The sequence below is a fragment of the Schistocerca americana genome, chromosome 8 (assembly GCF_021461395.2).
Source record: "Schistocerca americana isolate TAMUIC-IGC-003095 chromosome 8, iqSchAmer2.1, whole genome shotgun sequence".
In the NCBI taxonomy this organism is placed as follows: Eukaryota; Metazoa; Arthropoda; class Insecta; order Orthoptera; family Acrididae; genus Schistocerca; species Schistocerca americana.
The window spans coordinates 389,464,494-389,491,070 of NC_060126.1; the positions used below are offsets into that span (position 1 = coordinate 389,464,494).

At 38.1% G+C, this 26,577-nt stretch overlaps 1 protein-coding gene across 1 annotated transcript in view; it reads left to right on the forward strand.

Moving 5' to 3' along the window:
• The window catches only part of LOC124545041 (cytochrome P450 302a1, mitochondrial), a 220,302-nt gene that overhangs the window by 135,797 nt on the left and 57,928 nt on the right, over window positions 1-26,577 (forward strand). Inside the window, exons 2-5 of the mRNA XM_047123826.1 lie at window positions 4,752-4,986; window positions 7,840-8,077; window positions 8,755-8,942; window positions 25,768-25,972. Coding sequence (XP_046979782.1) covers window positions 4,773-4,986; window positions 7,840-8,077; window positions 8,755-8,942; window positions 25,768-25,972 — 845 coding nt within the window. The 5' untranslated portion in view covers window positions 4,752-4,772. The remainder of the gene's footprint in view (window positions 1-4,751; window positions 4,987-7,839; window positions 8,078-8,754; window positions 8,943-25,767; window positions 25,973-26,577) is intronic.

Below are 26,577 nucleotides of genomic sequence, written 5' to 3' on the forward strand. Positions count from 1 at the left end.
TGCACTAAGAAGACACAGTGATAAGATATAGATGATTTCCTATATTGGAACTTACACTCGATTTCAAATAATACTGCTAGCAGAAACCTTGTTACTTCCTTTCTCAAATCCACTGAGCAAGCGTTTAAAGAGCGCTGAAGTTTCCTGTACTAGAAACTGATTATCTGAATATCCTGCCACCATTGCATTAATTTTCACCATTTTTAAAATAAGGCGAGGTACTTTGAAGTCACAAATCTGTCTTACATTAATTGAATAATTCTTCCTTACTCACACAAATTTTATCCGTGTATCATACAGCTACTTTCTCCGCGTAAGATAACCATTATGTGCTCACAATCTCATTGGCAAAAACCTTTATACATAAAAGTCGCATAATAAACCATACTCAGAACAACGTGTTTGGGAGAGAGCTTTATTGCGATGTATCACTGAAACTACATATTTTGGTAATATACAATATAAATATGAAACGCATCACGAACAGCATTTTAGATTCAAAGGTAGTGGTTCCGTCTGTCGCTAACTGGTGGTGGGAGAAGAAAAATGTTGTCACAAAGTTAAAGCATTTTTGACTTTTGTAGCATGGCTTTTTCCCATTCATCTCATATTCATAAAACTTGTCGCATAATTCCAGGAACTGATGAAAGAGTGTACAGTACTCGCCATGTTCATTTCGAGACAGGTACAGATTATTTACATGTATTTGGAACCTTTTTAATGGCAAAGCTAATACTGCAACACTCGCCTCCAAGCACAGAGGCGTCGTGGTACGTATCCTACCTTTGGAGGTTAAAATCTTATCCATACTTCATACATACAATAGATTCTAAGCTAACCTAATCTCCCCTCCTTGACCTTGCCACAAACTGCCGAAGGTCGGACGGACCGCGACCAAGCTATTGGCCGATTTTATCGGATGGCATCTGATGGCGGGGCTCACGAATGTTGTCGGTGACACTGTAAACGCAAAGTGAGTTCTGTTCTCGGAATAGCGCTGTACGAACATGTAATAACGTCTAACCGAAGAATATACGTGGAACAATTGAACCGGTGATCCTGGCAGGGTTAGCGAAGTTCCTCAGAGAATAAGTTTTGACAGTGGCTGGAATAGTTGCAGAATTAGTGTTGACAAGATTGATTGTTAGAACAAGGAGAAGAAACGAGGACATCCCACAAATTACATGGATGAATATGACGATTCCAAATTTATATAAAAAAATTCTTGCTACTACTTTTCGATCTCATGCTTCAGAAACTGGAGCACATGAATGAAATGCGAAACTATTTCCTAACATAAAACTTGCCGAAATAGTCTCCTTTACTTTGCATGTGTTACAATTGCTGCAATATCAGAAAGGCCTATTTCGTTTTATCTAACAGACAGTGACATAATAAACGTAATCAAATCGAGAAACCACATCCCTCTTGTGTTCTATTCGTATCAACAACTTTTTCAGTATTAGACAGCGACATTTTGATTTTTCATGTAGCAAAACGACTGGCGAACCTTGATGAGGTATGATTATTTTGCAGGAAGGAAATCACGCCGCATAAAACCGTCGCAATATTATAGAGATAAAAATGTTGGGGTCCAAAGATTGAAGAAATGTGTACTGTCTTGCTTATCTCTTGGCTTTACTGGTTTTTTGTTTCGTATATTTAATTTTATGTCACACGAAAGAGAACGTTATTAGCTAATAGGCAATAAAGAGTGCAAATTTTCTGGAGTTCTTATTCTCCCGGTCACATATTGTATAATCCCACCCAGTATCAGTTGTGAGTTTTTAAAAGGAGGTTGGTTGTCAACCCAGCCTACTGGGAACAGGGCGTTTTAATTTCCACTGTCCTGAATATAGTTTTGATGGCTTCCATTCCAAAGTATACATGTTTGAATTCCACAGAGCGAAATAACTGTGACGAGGGGATAGAAGAATGTGTGAAGAGGCGTGGCACTGCACTTTGGCACACTTACGACCAAATGACATGTCTTACATTTCCTCGAACATATATGTTTTATATATCAAACTCTTCAGAAAGATATGCACTACAAACTGACCATATTTTTGAAAAATCAATATTTTAAAGTTTTTGATGTCCTACCCCAAACACTCGAGGGAAGGGGGGACCACTATCCCCGTTCGGAAATATCTTAGATCCAGGGCTGATCATTGTTAGCTGGCCTGAATTTGAATTATCGGGTCATTACTCTCTCTTGCACATCATTAACTACAAGATTACTCACAACTAAATATTGTGCCTGCACACATAAATTTTTGAATTTTCACTTGCAACTGAATTTACGAGCTCGCTAATATTAGCGGCTGTTAGTGCAATTAGCAACTGTTAGTACATTAAGCTCAACGAAGTTAAAACTGAGTAATTTCCCCGGCAATGACGTTATCACTATCGGTGTCTTAAAATTAACCTTTGTGAACTCACTGCTCCACATGCACAAATCAAAATGACTGTTGCTTAGTTAATAATACTAATAATAATAATAATTCACCATTTGAAATTCGCTTCTATACAAAGTCGCTCCACTGGATAACGAAGCACCGCTGAAAATTTAAGATGCTCTCAACCTAACTTTGCTGTGGCAATCAGACTGCGTCTCCAAAGATTATTACGTCGTCCACCTTGCTGTAATTTCGCCGTGTACGAAGATTCTTGCAAGTCTGCTTATATAGCTGTGGTGTCAGCGCGGCAGATTGCTAACCGAAGTGAGCCCGGTTCGATTCCCGGCTATGTGGCAGAGTTTCGTCGCTTGGGCACTCTGTGTTCTTTTGTCATTACGTCTGTATCGTCGTAACTAACTAAGAAAATCTTCTCCAGTGCAATGTCGTATCGACTTTCCATTATTAAGATGGCTGGTGGGCACGATTCGAAAGCCAATAAATTGAAATAAATAAAAAGGATTACTGCGAGAAAAGTCAATCACTTCTACATAATGACTGGGAGCCTGGTGGTTTGAACATAATAACTCAAACATGTATGGTCCAGAGCATTATTTTATCATCCAGTGACCTACAAATATTTACAATAAAGCTCACTACACTGAGGTGACAGAAGTCATGGGATACCTTCTACTATCATTGGACCTCCTCCTGCTCGGGGTACTGCAGCGACTTGACGTGGCTTGGATTTAACAAGTTGTTGGACCTCCCATGCAGAAATATTGAGCCACGCTACCTTTATAGTCATCCATAATTTAGAAAGTGTTGCTGGTGCAGGATTTTGTGCATGAAATGACCTGTAAATTATATCCCATAAATGTTCGATAGGCTTCATGTCGGGCGATCTGGGTGGCCAAATTATTTGCTCGCATTGCCCAGAATTTTTTCAAATCAGTCGTGAGCTATTGTGGCTTAGTGACATGACATCATTGTTTGAGAAGATGAATTCCATGAATGGCTGCAAGTGGCTTCCAAGTAGCCAAACATAACCATTTCCGGTCAGTGATCAGTTCAGTCAAACCAGAGGATGCAGACCATTCCATTTAAACATGACCCACACCATTATGGAGCCACCACCAGCTTGCACAGTACCTTGTTGGCTTCATGCAGTTTGTGCCACACTCAAACCCTACCCTCAGCTCTTACCAACTGAAATGAGGACTCATCTGACCAGGCCATGTTTTCAGTCATCTAGGGTCCAACCATTGTGGTCATGAGCCCAGGAGAGGCGCTGCAGGTGATGTCGTGCTGTTTCCAAAGGCACTCTCTATGGTCATCTGCTGCCATAGCCCATTAAAACCAGATCTCACCTAACGGATATGTCCCACATTGATTTCTGTGGTTATTTCATGCAGTGTTGCTTGTACCTTAGCACTGACAACTCTATGCAAATGTCGCTGCCCTCAGTCAGTAAGTGAAGGCCATTGGCTACAGCACTGTCTGTGGTGAAAGGTAATCCCTGAAATTTGGTACTCTCAGCACAGTGTTGACATTGTTGATCTCAGATAATTGAATTCCCTAATAATTTCCAAAATGGAATTTCCCATGCATTTAGCTCCAACTAGTATTCTGCATTCAATGTCAATTAATTCCCATTGTATGGCTATGATCACATTGGAAACTTTTCACATGAACCACCTGAGAACAAAGACAGCTCCGCCGATGCACTGGCCTTTTGTACCGTGGGTATGCAATATTACCACCGTCTGTATATGTGCATATTGCTATCTCTTGTCTTTTGTCACCTCAGTGTGTATTGTGTACCATGAAATACAATCAAGATGTTTCACCATATTAAATTGTATATTGCCTGTCTGTTCCCAAAGTGGATGCGCACCTGTTCTCCCATGCTTTATGACAATATTAATTGAATCATCAGGCTTGTATGCCAGCACAACGTTTTTTGTATAACGACTACACAGCATCCTGGCTCACAGGAAACCACTAAGAATGTGTACAGCCCTAGCATTGCATCTCTATGGCTCATTGTTGGTGGACAATACCGGTAGTATGCTGCTGTTTCTTTCTACAGATGGATATTATTTGACCTGCTATTGCATAGCTATTATTGTCAGCCACCCAGACTCTGTGTGGAAAAAAGTAAAGAACAAAAGTAAATAATTACACATAGAAATATTGTGTGTAAGGATATATGACCCTTACAATGGAGCTAATATTTTATTTAGGTTGTGGAAATGATTCACTGTTGCTGTGCTGAAGCCAATATTGTATCTACTTCATATTTTATTTATATAATACATAATTTATATTTAAAGTATATTTCATTCTTTGCAGGGAACATAACATCATACAGCAATGAGAAATTACCATTGTCCCAGGCTGCTATCGAGACTGAAATTGGACGAATGTGAGAAACTACATTGGCCTGGTTGTCATCTATTTCAGAAGTGTTACAGCACCCATAACACTGTAACAGCTGGAACATCAGACCCCAAATTATTTAAACATATACCTGGACCCAAATCACTACCACTGATTGGAACTTTGTTAAATTATGTTCCACTACTTGGTATGTAACAAATCTGAATTTTTTTATTTTGAAGTATATAAATGACCCAGTATTTTACTAATTTCGAAAGTGTTGAGCAAAACTGTTTGGTATCAGGCATTGCTTCTCTGATCATTTTTTAATAAGAACCTCCCTCCACATTTGATCCAGGCCTATGGCTGGCTATGCACATTATTCATAGGCTTGTTTGAATGTTATTTTTTTTATTTTGAATCTGATTAAAAATACAGAAGATTGAATTATTGCAGTATGAAACGAGCAGCAATGATATTTGTATTCCAACTGTTTCTTCTGAATATGATGTGGTATCCAAAGGTGTGGTTAGGTGGAAATCTAAGAGTACAGCTTAAACGATTCCAGAATGAAATTTTCACTTTGCAGTGGAGTGTGAACTGATATGAAACTTCCTGGCATATTAAAACTGTGTGCTGAACTGAGACTTGAGCTCGGGAACTTTGCCTTTCATGAGCAAGTGTGCAATGATATGAAACTTCCTGGCAGATTAAAACTGTGTGCCAGACCAAGAGTCGAACTCAGGACCTTTGCCTCTCATGGGCAAGTGCACTTGCCTGTTAAAGGCAAAGGTCCTGAGTTTGAGTCTCAGTCCGGCGCACAGTTTTAATCTGCCAGGAAGTTTCAGCTTAAATGATGGTACACGTCTATGTTGCTGTGTCAAAGGAAAGTACAACAATTGGGAGCCTCTGGTTGAATATCCCATGGTGCAAAACTGATTAATTGGAAGCACTACGGTACTTACGACACCTACAAAGGGGTCAGAAACATCACGGTGGGGAAAGTCCACAGAGTTGAAGAGTTTATTTATTGTTCTCTGCTAAGTTCTTGTGGCTTTTGATTGTTGGATTGAATTTAAAATTGCAAAGTAATTTAAATACTTCAAGGCAATGTTTGAATTTTATTCTTATTAACTCCAGGGACAATCTCCAAACCACACAAATAATTTTATGGATATAATAATGATATTTATATCTAAATGCATGAATATTGGTCTTTGAGAAACACAGGCCCTTCTGTTTGTCTGTACTGCTGGTAAGTCTGGAGTTAAGTCATTAATAGTAAAGAATAAATGTGAGAAGGCATCTGATCTGAATAAACGTGAGATACAGATAATTTTGTGCAAGCTGTGTGAGACCAATATTTTTAATTGTAACCTTGTACCTCATCTGTTAATAAACTCTATTTATTAAAGCTGAAGAAACTTTTGTTTTGATATATATTGTAATGATCTACCAGTGTTAATATCAAAACAACACAGTTAAGGCACTCAGAGCTGATTTCAAGTAATGCAGGTCCTGTAAAACAGATGAACTACAGGGCCCTGGGTGGCGATATGTGCTCATTTTTTAGTCATATTATTTTACTGTCATATAACATTTTAAGACAACAACTAATTTGAGCTGTATAGGTGTTATGCATTATTATTTTTGATCTAATACCCAAGCAATATCTATTGTCATAGCTTAGTGGTCAGCATGGCTGACTTCCACGTGGATGTGGGTTCAATTCCTGGTACTGCCAGGGAGTTTTCTTTGGCTGGATGACTGAAACGAGGTACATTCAGGCTTATGATGGCAGTCAATGAGCTTCTTGAATGAGAAATAGCAGCACCAGGTCTGCTAAACTGACAATGACTGGGAGGTTAGTGTGCTGACCTCACACTCCTCCACTGCTTCCATATAATGAGGGCCAGCTTCAGAATGTTTTCCTCATAACTGACTTATTATTTGCTCCCTCCACCCTCTTCCCTTGTACTCTTTCACCTGTCAGTTTTTTCTACTAATTGTGATAAAAATCTTGCACTTGTGGTGCTCCTAGCACCTCCCTCATTTTGGTGCCCCTAGCTGCTGTTGCCAGTTGTGATAAGTCCTGCATATCACAGGTGTAGTACCTCTGGAGCCCCAAACAGCAGCTTGTGCTGCATGGGCCTTAAACTTACTCTTCATGTGGTGTTTTATGGTAGAATATGACATGGCAGTCATTCAGTCCTGACTGCTTTGTCTGTGAACAGAGTAGTGGAGCTTTTTTGGCTTGTGTTGTTATGTAAACAACACTATAAACATTAGTCAAGACACTAAACTATGTGTCACAGTAGGCTTTTAGTAACTCCATACACATCACAGTTGAAAATTGACAGTGTAAAAAAGTAAATAATCATATGCCCTTCTGTGTATTGTGTTTCTTCTCAACAAGAAAATTGTTAACTCACTGAAGTAGTTATGCAGTAATGTGTAGAGGTGAGCACTTTCTTGAATCAGTTCAGAGTTGTTCCAAGTCCTAAGTTGGTCTAACTCAGTGTTTTCAGATTTTTAACATGATGTGTGCAGACACTAGTAAAGCATTTCCACCTCAGCGACTCTTGATGTAAGAAGGAAGAATATGAAAAAAGTGGCCACACTAGAATGTAAGAGATATTTGACCATTTACACATTGACCTATAGATTTAACCAGCAGTCATCCAGATTAAACAACACACTCACGGAAGGACATTTGCAAAAAAAGAAAAGAAATTGAGAAACATGTTGCCTCCTGTTATTTGGATCAGATGTCTTAGTGCTTTCGTAAGGAATTATTGTGCCCCCTCCTATTTAAATTTCCTTGTGATAAAAAGCTGCCAAATTATTCTGATGACAGTTGATGTGAAGTGGAATTTCTGCTTTGGATATGTGAACACTAACAGATGCACCCAAATCTCACCCTCCTCTTATTGGCATAATTACTAATGCTGATTAAAAAATCATATATTTTGTCATATAATTTTGACTAGTTAGTGTTGCTAATCTACGCTATCCAGTTTTTGGCTAAGTTTAGATTCAATAGCATGTTTGCATTTTATAGGTGACTATAAGTTTGACAGATTGCATCAAAATGGAATGAAGAAGTTGAAGAAATATGGAAAACTCGTGAAAGAAGAAATTGTACCTGGTGTTAATGTTGTATGGGTCTTTGACCCATCTGATATTGAAACAGTATTCAAGAGTGAAGGACGATATCCAGAGCGCCGAAGTCATCTTGCAGTGGAAAAGTACCGACAAGAGAGACCTGAAATCTATAGCAATGGTGGTCTTTTGCCTACGTAAGAACTATCAATTCTTTCATTGTGTAAAGCATTCAGTTCTGTTAGTTTTACAAATGAACTTGTGCAGCATTGATGAATAAAAAAAAAAATTGACAACAGATGTATTTGACACATTGGTACATGTGAAACCATTCATGTCAAGAAAATGCAATTCAAGTGAAAAAGAGCTGAAAATATGACAGTGAATGCATGTGAACAAAATAAAATTTACAAGCACTTAAATTTTCTGTAGTTTATCTAAGTACAGGATACATGAATGATTACTGATAATGTGTCCTACATTAAACAGTGAAACATATTTGCAGCACTCCATGCTAACAATTTCCTGACTGTGTTATATTAAACTATAGCTACTTTTTTGTTAAAGATGTGTGAAATACTTTCATCAAAAGAGGGTCGCAAGGAGAATAATAACAGAGGGAATTTTAAGAAAAACTGACTGTTTACACGCTATGGTGAAGAATTAGTAATGATAATAATTTTAAAAATTTTCAGAATGATATTTTCTACAGCCAAGAAATTACTCTGTACAACTTAGATGCTGTGTTGTACGAACATCATAACGATGCATTGTTCTGTAAATTGATTTTCACATGCACTTATATACACAATATTTTTAATTAATTATTGTTGGCACTGAAATAATACCAGCACTTTCTTACTTTTCTGTGCAGGAATGGAGCAGATTGGTGGCACCTGAGAAGTAAATTTCAGCGAGCATTGAGTCGACCCCAAAATGTTAAGCTGTACATAGAACAAACTGATGCTGTAATTCAAGAATTTATAGAACTGGTCAGAAGACATTCAAAATCTCAAAAACCACATGATTATCTACATGACTTGTCTCATCTTTTCATGGAATGTATGCATTTTTATGTATCTGTGTTACTGTTAAGTAAAGCGGATACTGTAACATTTTCTTATTTTATTTTGTAAAAGTAGACAAAAACATGTTGAATAATCACATTTCTGATCTAGTTTATCTTCTTGGACAGTTGACAACAGGAGTAATCTCAAATAGCCAGCAAAGTTGCCAATTCCATTTTTATGTCCAAGATTCTGGCAACAAACGTAGATAAATAAGTCAGACTCTGTGTTGGTATTATATATGTTTGATAACTGGACACCAACCATATTCTAACATATTGTTGGTGCAAAAGTGCTACTTATGTCCAACTTAGACTACTGGCACCTACTGCGCATTTTGCTCATATATTTTCCAAAATCAACATTGATATTTATGTTAATCATCCTGCAGTATAAATGACCCTGCCAAATTAAGTGACTGTTGTAATATTAACAAATTAAGTATTACATCTCAAGCCTTGTCTAGATGAAGTCATGAATATTATTTAAGAGATTTTCTGAAATTACTGTTTTAATAAACTCTTTAAATACACTACCAGAGAAATTAAGAGCCAACCCTATCACATTTAAGTTCATGTTTACATTCCAGTTGTAGTGTGTGATGTTGTTGATCTTAACTATCAAGAAGTTGATCAGTCACAATAGTGCCCACTTGCATTGCCCATTAAGCCCTCGGAGTTTCAATGGTCAAATATATACTAAGATGGTATCTGTTCTTTCGGACATGTCCGAAAGCACAGATACCATCGGTGACCATGCAGCTCATTAGAATGAAATTACAATGAAATGAACACCCTTAGCTGCTTTCAGGCGTTGACATACGTCAACGGGGACAGATGAAAATGTGTGCCCCAACCGGGACTCGAAACCGGGATCTCCTGCTTACATGGCAGATGCTCTATCCATCTGAGCCACCGATGACACAGAGGATAGTGCGACTGCAGGGATTTATCTCTGGCATGCCTCCTGCGAAACCCACATTCTCAACGTATTGTCCCGCACTACATTCGTAGTGCCCCTGCCCATTATACTCATTACTCGCAGCACTTTGCTGATAGAGCGTCTGCCATGTAAGCAGGAGATCCCGGGTTCGAGTCCCGGTCGGGGCACACATTTTCATCTGTCCCTGTTGATGTATGTCAACGCCTGAAAGCAGCTAAGGGTGTTCATTTCATTTTAATTTCAATGATCAAAGTCTCATAGAACAGATGTAAATTGCAACTTCCTGGCAGATTAAAACTGTTTGCTGGACCGAGACTCAAACTCAGAAATTTGGCCTTTCATGGGCAAGTGCTCTACCATCTGAGCTACCCAAGCACAACTCACAACCTGTCCACACAATTTCACTTCCATCAGTGCCTCGTCTCCTACCTTCCAAACTGGAAGAACGGATATTGTGGAGACATGGCTTAGCCACAGCCTGGGGGATGTTTCCAGAATGAGATTTTCATTCTGCAGAAGAGTGTGCACTGATCTGAAACTTCCTGTCAGATTAAAAGTATGTGCCGGACCAAGACTCAAAGTCAGGACCTTTGCCTTTCACGGACAAGTGCTCCATTCTTCCAGCAGTGCTAGTCCTGCAAGTTTCGCAGGAGAACTTCTGTGAAGCTTGGAAGGTAGGAGACAAGGCACTGGTGGAAGTGAAATTGTGGGGATGGGTTGTGAGCCGTGCTTGGGTAGCTCAGATGGCAGAGCACTTGCCTGCAAAAGGCAGAGGTCCCGAGTTTGAGTCTCGGTCCATTACACAGTTTTAATCTGCCAGAAAGTTTAAAATCAGTGCACACTCCACTGCAGAGTGAAAATCTCATTCCAGATGTAAATTGATCCCTGGAAATTGGACTAATGATGAACACTACACAAATTTTCAAATAATGTGGTTTTTTCTGCATTTATTATCACTTCAAATATTGTGATGACCAGATTCAGTTTCACATACAACATCCTTGGCAACTAGTTACCATCACACTGTGCCATGGTAGTGTAGTGATTAGCACATCTGCCTAGTGGGCAGGAGACCCAGGTCCGAATCTTGGACTTGGTACAAATTTTCATGCCTCACTTCAGTCTTCGCATGTACATAATAGTTTCCACCAATTTACTGTACCTAAAAGTGGCATTAACAACAGAATCACACTATGAATTCAAAGTCCTTTTTGAACACAATATTAATAGACCACAGTGTAAAAGACAGTGCACACATTTGAAAGAAGTTCATACAAAATCATACATTTATCGAAGTTAATATGTTGAGTCAAAGGTATATCTTGAGTGAGCAATACGGGTGGCTGATTTTTATACAATGTTTTGAACTTGGACTCTCATGAGTATGTTACATAGGTGTTACTTGATTGCTTGCTGGTTATGAACTTTCACATAAATGTTGCTTGTGAGCTTTCAGAACATGGACTTACTTTTTGGGGTGACATGAGCTTTATCAAGACAGGTGTATGAACATATTGTGACTTTGTAAACTACATTTTGGTTTAAAAATGGCTAGGTAAGATTTTGCTAATTCAAAGAGACTATATGTTACAATAGTAATTTGCATACAAAATATATGGTGGTTAAATATATCTAAAAACAAAGATGATGTGACTTACCAAACGAAAGCGCTGGCAGGTCGATAGACACACAAACAAACACAAACATACACACAAAATTCAAGCTTTCGCAACAAACTGTTGCCTCATCAGGAAAGAGGGAAGGAGAGGGAAAGACGAAAGGATGTGGGTCTTGGTCTTTAAATATGTCTGCTTGTGTCTGTATATGTGTGGATGGATATGTGTGTGTGTGCGAGTGTATACCCGTCCTTTTTTCCCCCTAAGGTAAGTCTTTCCGCTCCCGGGATTGGAATGACTCCTTACCCTCTCCCTAAAACCCACATCCTTTTGTCTTTCGTCTTTCCCTTTCCTTCCCTCTTTCCTGATGAGGCAACAGTTTGTTGCGAAAGCTTGAATTTTGTGTGTATGTTTGTGTTTGTTTGTTTGTGTGTCTATCGACCTGCCAGTGCTTTTGTTTGGTAAGTCACATCATCCTTGTTTTTAGATATATTTTTCCCACGTGGAATGTTTCCCTCTATTATATTAATATATGGTGGTTAGGAAGATACAAAAGATAAGGCAACCACATTGTACACCCTCACTTTGAATAACCTATTTAGAAGTACAGTCACTGTATTTTGATTTATAATCATTTATAGCAGTTTTAGGTAATTCTCAATGAATGGTCTAATTACTTAGTGAGAGGTGTCATTTGGTCCAGGAAATTTAGAGTGACAAAAGCATAGTGGTAAGAGTCGGAATCTAACAAGTATAATGGCTAAATTTGCAATGGAAAATCTAAGTATATTTGAGATTTAAAATTATCAGTTAAGTTAATTAGTTTCAGTAAAATTAAAATACTTTACCATAAAGTCTTAACGTTGATCTTTTAGTGAGTGGTGTCATCATTGTCAAATACATCTATTACTTCGAAATGTTTTCCCAGCTATGTACTGTAGTAGAATTTTTGGTTGGGCATAATTTTTAATAAACAAAACTAATTACATCTTTGAAATCATCTGCTCTGAGACAATGTAGGAAATAATTAAACTGAATGGGATCTGGTCTAAATAATAAATGGATAGATTCACGTGTACTTCAGGGATACACATTATAGAAAATGAGAATCAAATCACATTTAAAGAAAAGAAATTAATTACTGGTAGGAGTGTAATAAGGCAAATGGCAAATTTCAGATTGCTCTGTTCCAAGGCAGCTGCATTTTCAGCTTGCTGAGGTTTACAGAAGGTGGTGTCTTAAGATATGTGAGTTAATAGAAGTGAATCTAATGGCAGATGTTGAAACAGGTAATAGCTGTTAGTTTTTTGTAACTTTAAATAAAGTTGAATCAAGAAATGTCATCTCCAGGTAGGAATATTAACAATATAGGAAAAGTCAGATTACTACCTACCGCAAAGAGGACATGCCAAGTTGCTGTCAGGTGCAATGTTAATAAAGTTGGTTTGTCTCCTAATACTCTCCCTCACATACAAGAAGCTAAGCTGACATGCAGTGTTTTATATACTCAGCTTTGATACTCTTAGTTTGTCTTTAATATTTCAGTGAAGACGTTTTGTCATTGTTAATAGAAATGAAATAGTTTTTCTGGAGACAAAAGACAGCCAGTAGGGGACAAAAAACAACCTTTATATTTTCCGCAGTGCTCCTGATTTTTTACCTCAATGAGAAATTGATTTGTCAGTTTGTGTATTTATCCTTTTTAAAAATATTCATAGACATTTTAGGCTATGAAAAAAATTCTGCCTATCTGGCACTGCTATTAGCTTTATGGATCAAAGTTCCTAGTGTGGTACACCTGTACATGGAGCATTTTGGGACAAAGGTACCAGAATTCACTTAGACCCAGTTGGTGTGTTTCTGTATGGGTGATATGTTTGTGGTATGGCATCAGAGAACAAGGAAACTACTTGAAAACGTAAAATTTGTACATCTTAATACAAAATTTAATGAAAAGGTTAGTTGATACTTCCATATAGCAGAGATGCTGAATCATAGACAGGCACAACAAAAAGATTGTCGGAAAGTGAGCTTTCAGGCAACAAGGCCTTTGTCATGTAAGATGACTAGAGAAACACAAGAAAGAAGAGAAAGAAGGATGACAGAGTCTTGTTGGCTGAAAGCTCACTTTTCAACTGTCCTTTTGTTGTGCCTATCTGCGACTCAGCATATCCACTATATGGTGAGTAGCAACTATCCTTTTCATGATATTTTTACATTCCTTCCTGCATTTTCCATTGTTTGGAAATCCAAAATTTATGCCACAACTTGAAAATCTGGACTTGCTGTCACTTTTCAAAGTGTTAGTTGGTGGAAAACAAGTGAATTACCCAGCAAAGACCTGTATAGAAAATTGTGTCTGAAGCCTCCATACCAACTGTAAACTCGATGTAACACTTTAATTGCTTACCTACCACCTTTGCTCATAGAGAAAGGCCATACTGAGGTGACGTACACACTGGAAGTGGAACTCTGGTATATACTAGCATTTCATGAAAATACTACAAAACTGTCTTAAATACTAGCATGGCACTTTCTAGAACAGCTAATTTCAAATTCAACTCATGGAAAAAATATATTAGATCTTATGGCAACAAATAGTCTTAACGTCTGTGAGAATGTCCATACTGAAAAGGGTATTGGTGACCATGAGGCAGTTGTAGCAATACTGATAACTGGAAGCACAAAGGACAACTAAAAGACACATGAAGATTTGTATACTTGTTAAACTGGAAAAAGAGGCAGTAGTTTCATATTTCAAGGAGCTAATGAAATCATGTACTCCTGGACATAAGCATATAAGCATGTAATAGAATTCTAGTCCAAGTTCAGCAGAACAGTTGACGAGGCACTGGACAGATGTGTTCCTAATGAAACAGTCATTATGGAAATGGTGACTGCTACACAACAGTTGTAAAACAAAGCATAGAGCTGGAGATAGATGCTGAATGAAACATGATTCACTGTCAAGAAAGCAAATAAATAAATAAATATAAAAATAAATAAAGGTATGAAGCCTTCAATAACTGCTGTAGCAGCACCTTATTGAAAGACCTCTTACAAACCTCAATGAAATTCTGGTCACGTGTAAAGACTGTCAGTGGCACCATAGTTAGTACCCAAAAACTTGTGTATGAAACAGAAACTGAAACTGTGGGTAGCAAAGCAAAAGCAGAAATGCTAAACTCTGTTTTCAAATAGTCTTTTACAAAGGATGACCCATGAATACTGCCGTAGTTTAACTCTTGCACCACTGCAAAAATAAGTGATATACAGGATTATACATAATTACCTCAAGGATTTCAGAAAGCAACTGCACAAAAAGTTGCACAGAAAATAGACACATATCAGTGGATAGAGTAACTCACCAAGTTATTAACTCATATTACAGGTGTCCAATATGGGCATTGTTTGTCACACGCCAAATGTCAATATGTGCACTGCCTGGGAAGGCATGTCAGCAACTTGCTTTGAAAATCTGTTCACTGTGTTACCTATCTGCAGGTGTGAACTAATTGGACACAACAGTATGGAACAGATAACTTGTCTGAAAGTTCTGGTATACCTGCTGCCTACGCCATAGCACATATTATAAATCAAAACTTAGAGAAATACAAGTCATTTTTCTGTGTGGCTTGTAGTTTTCACGCAGTCAGCTTCTGAAACTCTGAATAACCGTATGAATACCTGTGTAGTGTCATTGAGAAACAGCTGAAATCATTAGTATTGAACAAGATGCAAGGACCTGATGGAATCACTATCAGATTCTGTTCACAATTTGCAACAGAGTTAACCATAATATAGCACGGACTATTTTAATTTTTTAGTTTTATATTTTTTATATATTTATACCTTTTTTTGTGAGGGGGGTGTCAAAGTTGTCCTTGTTGGTTGTAAGAAACTTCAAGTGACACCTGTCTATAGGAAGATAAGCACAGAAGATTGTTTAAATGACCATCTAATGTCATTGACATCCATCAGTTGTAGAAACCTAGGACATATTCGGAGATCAAATGTAATGAGGTGTCTTGATAGACTGAGTTCCCCATGTCAAACAGCACAGATTCCAAAAACATTGGTCCTGCAAAACTCACTTGTGCTTTTCTCACATGGCATTCAGAAAGTCATAGATTGAGGCAATCAAGTGGATACATTATTTCTTGACACATGAAAAGCATTTACCTAAGTACTAAACCAACATTTATTAACAAAAGTGCAATTATACTGGGTAGCAAATGAAATTGGTGACCATATAATATAATTGGATTGATAAAAACTACTTATGTAGAATTCTGTTCTGAATGATTGGGATGCAAATATTTATTTTCTACTCTCATTTGGATTTTCTATTGTTATCCTATAGCTATATAGGTGAACTTGTGGCATGGTTCCTCCCCTTGACTGTGTTCTGTCATCCACACTCACCCAGCTTAATTTGTGCTCTAGCTCTGATGTTGACAATATGTTACAGTAATTCCTTCTTTCTACTCACCAATTTTTCCTTTCAAAAGTATCTCTTTTCTTTATTGGGCATCTGTTAAGGTGAATTACAAGATTTGAGGCTGCGCCTTTCTTTATGTTACAACTTATCATGTTTGCTCTTCGTCAGTAAAGAGAATTTGCACATTAACCAGTGAGTGATAGGTGAAATCTTTTTCCATTATTATAGGTCTGTGTTACTGTAATGATGTCCCTTACTCCATTGTGGAGGAAAAATTTAGTTTTAAAATTATGGATGATATTTTGCCAGCTGTAAGTATTTATGATTGTTTCTTTTTTCCGTGTATCAATGTATAACAAGCATTATTTTAAATAGAAATTGTCTGATTAGTATGGCTGACTGAATCCTTTTGATTATTACTAAACATTGTAGCAACAAAGAAGGTCCCACATTGTTCCTTTTGCAAAGGATTAATGGTAAAAATCCTCGAACCTGCGGATGATTTCTCAGATATATATGCAAGTGTATTATGAAGGCAGCTGTGGTGACTTCCTATGAAATGTGGAAGGCAAGTCCAGCAGGTGACTGTTTCTTGTACAGTGTGCATGCACATCACATCTCATGTTCAATTTTTTCAGATTTTCTCTGGCATATATTAGACAGTTATATATGTACATGCTTGGCACTGTCATTACGCCAAGAGATTTAAAATAATTTCTGCAGGACTCTCTGGGTGCTAACCCCTCCATGCACCTGATTGCGTTCTTCTGCCATCTGAAAATACATTCACTCCCCAGGGGCTGAATGTATTTTCAGATGGCAGAAGAAAGCAATCAGGTGCACGGAGGGGTTAGCACCCAGAGAGTCCTGCAGAAATTATTTTAAATCTCTTGGTGTAATGACAGTGCCAAGCATGTACATATATAACTGTCTAATATATGCCAGAGAAAATCTGAAAAAATTGAACATGAGATGTGATGTGCATGCACACTGTACAAGAAACAGTCACCTGCTGGACTTGCCTTCCACAAGACTTGCTGTAGTCCATAATAACTATAAGTATTTAAGCATAAAATTTTTCAATAAGTTACCATGCTCAGCTCGTACAGTACCACTAAATAAATATAAGAATACATTGCAAACCTGGCTAAAAACAACGAATTCTATACAACTGAAGACTTCTTAGAAACTAATCATCAAAATATATGTTTTACCTAAGTTATGAAGAAAATGTTTTGATATTATATAAGCTAGTTGTTTACTGTGATTCTTTTCTTATGTGTGTATTTAATTATTGTATAAAACATTGTTTTACATAATGCTGAAGAAAATGTCTTTAGTTCCTTTTTTCCTCTTTCTGTAACTATTTGAATATCGTACTGAAACTAAAACCCTCTGTAAACTTTGACGAAACCAATTGTATGAAAAATACTGAAAGGCTAATAAAAATATTCTGTTCTATTCTATTCTATTCTAATGCAGTGGATTATTGTGTTTTTATTGTTATTGATGCTTATAGAAATTACAGTTTGGAAATGAGTGCTTCCGGGTTCAAGTTCATATCATACCCTTTTTTAATATTACCAGTGGTGCCAATAACAATGGAATATTCCCAAATGTCAATGAATGATCTTGAAACCTAGTGGGCGTGTAGAAGAGGCAAAATAAGCCAGTACCTATTCATTTGTATGTGTCCAATTTAATTTTTAAGGGGTAAAATACACCCATAAAGGTAAGTTCGCGTATTAGGTTTAGAGCGAATAGCTCTGAAACCATTATATATATAAAAAAAAAAGCGCTGGCAGGTCGATAGACACACAAACATACACACAAAATTCAAGCTTTCGCAACAAACTGTTGCCTCATCAGGAAAGAGGGAAGGAGAGGGAAAGACGAAAGGAAGTGGGTTTTAAGGGAGAGGGTAAGGAGTCATTCCAATCCCGGGAGCAGAAAGACTTACCTTAGGGGGAAAAAAGGACAGGTATACACTCGCACACACACACACACACACACACACACACACACACACACACACACACACACACACACACACATACAGACACAAGCAGACATATTTAAAGACAAAGAGTTTGGGCAGAGATGTCAGTCGAGGCGGAAGTGTAGAGGCAAAGAAGTTGTTGAAAGACAGGTGAGGTATGAGTGGCGGCAACTTGAAATTAGCGGAGATTGAGGCCTGGCGGATAACGAGAAGAGAGGATATACTGAAGGGCAAGTTCCCATCTCCGGAGTTCGGATAGGTCGGTGTTGGTGGGAAGTATCCAGATAACCCGGACGGTGTAACACTGTGCCAAGATGTGCTGGCTGTGCACCAAGGCATGTTTAGCCACAGGGTGATCCTCATTACCAACAAACACCGTCTGCCTGTGTCCATTCATGCGAATGGACAGTTTGTTGCTGGTCATTCCCACATAGAATGCATCACAGTGTAGGCAGGTCAGTTGGTAAATCATGTGGGTGCTTTCACACGTGGCTCTGCCTTTGATCGTGTACACCTTCTGGGTTACAGGACTGGAGTAGATGGTGGTGGGAGGGTGCATGGGACAGGTTTTGCACCGAGGGCAGTTACAAGGATAGGAGCCAGAGGATAGGGAAGGTGGTTTGGGGATTTCATAGGGATGAACTAACAGGTTACGAAGGTTAGGTGGATGGCGGAAAGACACTCTTGGCAGAGTGGGGAGGATTTCATGAAAGATGGATCTCATTTCAGGGCAGGATTTGAGGAAGTCGTATCCTTGCTGGAGAGCCACATTCAGAGTCTGGTCCAGTCCCGGAAAGTATCCTGTCATAAGTGGGGCACTTTCGTGGTTCTTCTGTGGGGGAGTCTGGGTTTGAGGGGATGAGGAAGTGGCTCTGGTTATTTGCTTCTGTACCAGGTCGGGAGGGTAGTTGCGGGATGCGAAAGCTGTTGTCAGGTTGTTGGTGTAATGATTCAGGGATTCCGGATTGGAGCAGATTCGTTTGCCACGAAGACCTAGGCTGTAGGGAAGGGACCCTTTGATGTGGAATGGGTGGCAGCTGTCATAATGCAGGTACTGTTGCTTGTTGGTGGGTTTGATGTGGACAGACATGTGAAGTTGGCCATTGGACAGGTGGAGGTCAACGTCAAGGAAAGTGGCATGGGATTTGGAGTAGGACCAGGTGAATCTGATGGAACCAAAGGAGTTGAGGTTGGAGAGGAAATTCTGGAGTTCTTCTTCACTGTGAGTCCAGATCATGAAGATGTCATCAATAAATCTGTACCAAACTTTGGGTTGGCAGACCTGGGTAACCAAGAAGGCTTCCTCTAAGCAACCCATGAATAGGTTGGCGTACGAGGGGGCCATCCTGGTACCCATCGCTGTTCCCTTTAATTGTTGGTATGTCTGGCCTTCAAAAGTGAAGAAGTTGTGGGTCAGGATGAAGCTGGCTAAGGTAATGAGGAAAGAGGTTTTAGGTAGGATGGCAGGTGATCGGCGTGAAAGGAAATGCTCCATCGCAACGAGGCCCTGGACGTGCGGAATATTTGTGTATAAGGAAGTGGCATCAATGGTTACAAGGATATATATATATATATATATATATATATATATATATATATATATATATATATATATATAATGGAAGGAAACATTCCTCTTTCCTCATGAGGCAACAGTTTGTTGCGAAAGCTTGAATTTTGTGTGTATGTTTGTGTTTGTTTGTGTGTCTATCGACCTGCCAGCGCTTTTGTTCGGTAAGTCACCTCATCTTTATATATATATATATATATATATATATATATATATATATATATATATAATGTATATCTAAAAACAAAGATGATGTGACTTACCAAATGAAAGTGCTGGCAGGTCGACAGACACACAAACAAACACAAACATACACACAAAATTCAAGCTTTCGCAACAAACTGTTGCCTCATCAGGAAAGAGGGAAGGAGAGGGGAAGACGAAAGGAAGTGGGTTTTAAAGGAGAGGGTAAGGAGTCATTCCAATCCCGGGAGCGGAAAGACTTACCTTAGGGGGAAAAAAGGACAGGTATACACTCGCACACACGCACATATCCATCCACACATACAGACACAAGCCTTGTGTCTGTATGTGTGGATGGATATGTGCGTGTGTGCGAGTGTATACCTGTCTTTTTTTCCCCCTAAGGTAAGTCTTTCCGCTCCCGGGATTGGAATGACTCCTTACCCTCTCCTTTAAAACCCACTTCCTTTCGTCTTCCCCTCTCCTTCCCTCTTTCCTGATGAGGCAACAGTTTGTTGCGAAAGCTTGAATTTTGTGTGTATGTTTGTGTTTGTTTGTGTGTCTGTCGACCTGCCAGCACTTTCATTTGGTAAGTCACATCATCTTTGTTTTTAGATATATATTTCCTACGTGGAATGTTTCCCTCTATTATAACTATATATATAATGTTTTTCATATGAATGTTGAAATGGAACAAACATTCTTGAAAGTGGTATAATCAACTTTTGAAAAAAACTGAAAGTTTGCAAATTACCACACTACCATCAATGAATTTTGCAAAATGGAAACTTTTTTTTTTACAACATACATTAAAGAAGCTTTCATGCCACATACATCTACATGCAATGAAGCTGGTATTAGTAATACCATTTTTGCAAAATAAGTTGTTCATAATGTGCTGTTGGAGTATTCACAATGTATATAGTTAAAATATCTAAATGTTCATTATTATTCTGATTATTTGTTATACATATTTTTGTTGTATTGTGTAAATCATTATTTAATGGTTTCAAGTCTTTTTTGGTTGCTTTTTACTTTACTATTTCACAAATGCGTATTCTGTTAACTGAAAATAGTAAGTAACTCATTATTATGATACAAAATTATTACAATAATGATAATCTATAAAGAAATGCTTAAAACATGACAGTTTTGTACACCACGCACACACGCACATACACACGCACACACACACACACACACGCACACGCACACGCACACGCACACCAAATGTACATTTCTTCCCATAATACACATGAAGGATAAGTCCATAAAAAACAAAATTCGGCAGGTGTCGCAAATTGTGGCAGCCAGTCCTCTGACTATGTTCGTTTATACCAGGCATATTCTGGTAGACTGGGAAACCTCGGTGAAACGAATTGACTATATACTAGTGACTGCAGCTTGATTGTATTGTTTCCAAGTGGAAATTGATATGCAGCAGAACTAGTTCTGAAAATCTTCTCACAAAATTCTTCTGACATTGAAAACTGTATACATTCAATGGCTGTACCTGCCCCATCGAGCCTTTTGGGATAACCAAGTGAACAAGTTCCTTGTCCTCAGGAACAGCACTCCAAACAATTCTTTCATGCTCACCACCCTAGGAATCTTACAATAATACAGATTTTCCTCTTGCACTGGGAAATAAAACATCCATCAAATAACTTTTGATGTGGTCAGACGGTTTACCAGATTTTGATGCTTCACAAGAACATCTGGGGCTTCAAAGAGAGATTGTTTAATTCTTTTAAAACTATGAAGAGGGGGGTAAGCAGTTTTCCAGCTGCAGAGACTGTAGGCTGAATAGTGTAACTGTGAGTAACTGATGACAATGACTGCACCATGGATACAATTTTATTTGCCTCTTTTGGAACAAAGTACATCTAATGTGCAACTCCAGATTGAATCTTCTCTAATCATGGTTGTAAACACTTTCAGCCACCAAAATGCTGATACGCTCCTTAACTTGCACTAAAAATTTTAAAGTGACCTTGTTGAGATAATTTTATTGTTTATGTAGTGTCTAGTTACAAGTGTTGCTATTTTTCAAGATACAATTCCATGCTCCTTTTTAAAATTCAGTAGCCATTCGGGGACTGACTTGGAATTACATAACTTCACTTCCCTGCTCATTTGCAAGCCCCACTTTTGATGGTCAGTATCATTGGTAACCAGACAATGGTCCATAGCCTCCAGTACTATTAGTGAAGTCTAGCAGTGTAGTACCATCATCATATCATGTCTTGAGCCATCAAGAACAACATACTTTTCCCAACGATACAGCTGTTTCACTGACATAGCTTTGTGATATTTATGCTACGTGGATAAAAGCCACCTTTTCCTTTCTTTCTGTTTTTCCAAAATTCAACCACAGATTTCTCGTATTCAAAGTTTAATTCACTTTCTGAAGGAAGGACATTGCCTGGGATGAAGATGTCTTTGTGTGTTTCACAATCAGATACACAATCATTATCAGTCATTGCTATATCATGGAGCCCCAGTCCATCAAACCATAGGCCATTATCTTGTTCCATAATAGTTGAATGTCCCTCCATGCTGTCACAAATCAATGTTACAGTGGTGTCTTAGAGTTGCACTTCCTGTCAATTGATAGAGCTCTCAGGAAATTCCACAATGCTGAAATGATCATTTAGCATTCAGCAAAAAATAACTGGATTTATATTTGGCACCTTCCCTATTTGCAAACAGATTTACTTTATACACAATACAAAGTCTCACACCAATTTGGCAAGAAGTTTATTCAACACCACAGGCTCAGTGACTACTGACAAGTACAGGCAGTCCAAACAAGAATCCAAAGAAATATCCGTGTTGATGTCCATGTCCAGAAATCTGTGTGATGTGTAGTAATCCAAAGAGCATTCTGTGAGATAGGGACCCAGAAAAGTCTACCAGGGTCCAGTAATCATACAGTGATGTACAGTTCCATAGCAGCAGCAAGCGCCAGATGAGACTGCTGCAGAACTGTCAGCGCTGGCTTATATGACAAGAGGCACCAATGGAAGACACCAGCATGAACAACTCTTAGCAGACTTGTAATATGGTCTACGATGCCATCAACTAGCGTTACAGACTTGTACCCCATGAGCTGCTAGTAGACTGGAGGCCACAAACTGCAGCTAGTGAGATGTGGTGCCAGAGAGAACTGGCTCCTAGTGGGGGTAACAGTGTGTGTTACCACATGTCATAATCTTTTTATAATTTTCAAATAATAAACCTGAAATCACCATTGTTGTATCATGAAGATCTTTTTGCAGTGAGTGTTTTTGACAGACAGCCTGCCAAGCAATATGTACTCAAAAGCATTTTCCAAATAGACCAACATTTGCTGACAATATGTATGCTGTTTCACTATTTGTGAGATGTTCTCTTTGAGAACCTACAAAGATGCACCATGGGAATAAATTCACTTACACAATTCAGGCATCAGTCTCTTCAGCTGGCAAATTGCTTACCCTTGTTTTCATAGTTATAAAAGAAACTAGTGGTGAGTTTAGACCAAGAATTCGAGGATCTCTTTATGAAACCCGCAAATGTCGTGACGGCATGAATATGTGGCGAACTAATGTTTGAAAAAGTCAAATGATATTTGACAGATGTTGTCTTTCTCAGTGTGGGAGAAAATTTGTTCATCTTGTGTGTATGGTGTAAAAAAATGTTATGTTTTGTTTCTTTACTGATTATCATCACTGTAATGATTATATATTAAGATAATAGTTTTCTTATTATTTACGATTAACAAAAGACATATATGTGAAACTGTAAATTAAAAAATGAAAAAAAAGTTACAATGTAATATAATAGTTTAAAACATAAACCAGAATAATAACACAAGTAATTAGAATAGTAATGAACATTCAGATAGTTTAATTACATATGTTGCACATACTCTGTCAGCAAATTGTGTACAACTTATTTTCCAAAAATGGTGTTAGAGAAACCAGCTTTATTACACATGGATTTATGAGGAATGGAACTATCTTTAATTTATGTTGTAACAAAAGTTACCAGTTTGCAAAATTCATTAATAATGGTGGTGTAATTTCCAAATGTTCAATTTTTTCAACAGTTGATTATACAATTTTAAAGAGTGTTTGTTATGTTTCAACTTTTTATTTGAAATACATTTTTTATGTTTGTTGGTTATGAAGCTATACCCTCTAAATCTAATATGTGAAATTACCTTCGGGGCATGTTTCACCTCTTAAAAATGAAATATGTGTTGCATTATTTTGCCCTCTCTACACACCCACCAAGTTTCATCAAGATTGTTCATACATAGGAATGCTCTCTTGTAAGCTCCACAACAACTAGTTGGATTACTTTCAACACTATGACTGCTTTCACTGAATAAGACACTCAAAAAAGTCTGCAATATGAAACTGGATATTGTTGCACAGTCTGATGATAAAGACAAAAAGTGTCTGGTGCAGTTGTTGGATAGGTTACTGCTGCTACAATGGAAGGTTATCAAGATTTAAGTGAATTTGAATGTGGTGTTACAGTTGGCGCATGAGCGATGGACACAGCATCTCCAAGGTAGCGATGAAATGGGGATTTTCCCATACAACCATTTCATGAGTGTGCCGTGAATATAAGAAATCTGGTAAAAAATCAAATCTCTGACATTGCTGCAGACAGAAAAAGATCCTGCAAGAACAGTACCATTGATGGCTGAAGAGAATTGTTTAGTGTGACAGAAGTGCAAGCCTTCTGCAAATTGCTGCATTTTTCAGTGCTGGGCCATCAACAAGTGTCAGTGTGTGAACCATACAATGAAACATCATCAATATGGACTTTAGGTGCTGAAGGTCCACTCGTGTACCATTGATGACTGCACAACACAAAGCTTAATGCCTCGCCTGGTCCCATCAATACCGATATTAAACTGTTGATGACTGGAAACATGTTGCCTGGTCAGACGAGTCTTGTTTCAGATTGAGCGGATGGAAGTGTAAAGTTGTGGAGACAACATCATGAATCCACGGACCCTGCATGTCAGCAGGGGCTGTTCAAGCTGGTGGAGGCTGAGTGATATGGGACTACTGATACATGTAGATATGACTCTGACAGGTGACACATATGTAAGCATTCTGTCTGATCACTTGCGTCCATTCATCTCCATTGTGCATTCCGATGGACTTGGGCAATCCAGCAGGACAATGGGATGCCCCACACACCCAGAATTGCTACAGAGTGGCTCCATTAACACTCTTCTGAGTTTAAACACTTCCGCTGGCCATCAGACTCTCCAGAGATGAACATTATTGAGCATATCAGGGATGCTTTGCAATGTGCTGTTCAGAAGAGATCTCCACCCCCTCGTACTCATGGATTTTTGGACAGCACTGCAGGATTCACGGTATCAATTCCATCTAACACTACTTCAGACATTAGTCAAGACCATGCCACATAGTGCTGCGACACTTCTGCATACTTGGGGAGGCTCTACCTGATATTAGGCAGGTGTACCAGTTTCTTTGGCTCTTCATTGTATGAGAAACAACATAAAACTTATATGCTACCATGTGAGATATGAAAAAAATTTTATCTTGTAATTCCTATACTTCTGATGCAATGTCATTGGTGCATTTTTAGTCAATTTTGAAACCCAGAGAGAGAGAGAGAGAGAGAGAGAGGGAGAGAGAGAGAGAGAGAGAGATAGAGTTTACATTGGTCTCACTGTTCCATATTACTTGTATGTAAATTTCATTACATGTTTATACAGAGTTCCTTGAAAAATTAATCTAATTCCTGTGTTAGATTGTTGATCATGTACATATAAACTTATAACTTGTAGTCTTTTTAGGATTCATAAACATTTTATTTCATTTTATTTTATTTATTATTACCTTTGTGTTATAAATTCGTGTTCTGACACATTCCATGACATGGAGATTTGCTTCTCAGTTTGGCCCTACAGGATTAGATGTGTAAAAGAAAACTAAAAAAATACCTATAACACATTTAACTAACATATCACAGCAAATGTGAATGTCATGGTTGCACTTGTTCTAATGCTTAATTATTATATTTCATTCTCAGTGGTGGGGTTAGTGGCATTTGACGTTAATTTAGGCAGCCTTACTGAAGATGGACTGAAAAATGAATCTCGATCATCAAAACTGATTAAAGCTGCAGAGACTACTAATAGCTGTGTTGTGGAACTAGACAATGGATTACAGCTGTGGAAATTCATGGAAACTCCACTGTACAAGAAGTTCAAGATAGCATATCATTTTATGGAGAGGTCAGTGAAGTACTGTTTTATCCTGCATAATGTTCTTATACTATCAATCATAGCATTTTTGTGTATAATAGACTATCACTCCACTTAAAATAAGCCACAACCAATAATGAAGGTGGTAAAAACCTGCTAAGCTTGTTTTTCAATAAAGGTGTTCTTCTGGAATAGTCTTCTATTGACTTTAGATGATTTCATCTTTATAGAAAAGCCCACGTAGTATACTGACTGTAGTTACTAAACATTTGTTTGTATAACCTATTCATTCTAATTTCCTTAAAAATACTTCCCTTTCTTCCAAACTGCTAATAAACTATAGAGAAAATGGAGTTCAACAATAATAAGCATCTGCTTTATGAACCATTGAAGTGAAAATAACATCTTGGGATATGATAGATAAGGAATCAGTTGAGAGTTTTCTGCCCAGTCTCTTCCTCCCTGATAACAATGAGACAGTTTGCGTCCTTGAAAGGACTTTGGTCAACTGTGGAAAGGAGCAGGAGCAGGCGCACCTCATTTGTGATAGTACTGCCACCCCACAGCACAACAGTACTTACACCATGCTCTCTCCTGGGAAATCCAGCTGCATAATAAACTTAAACAGCAGAACA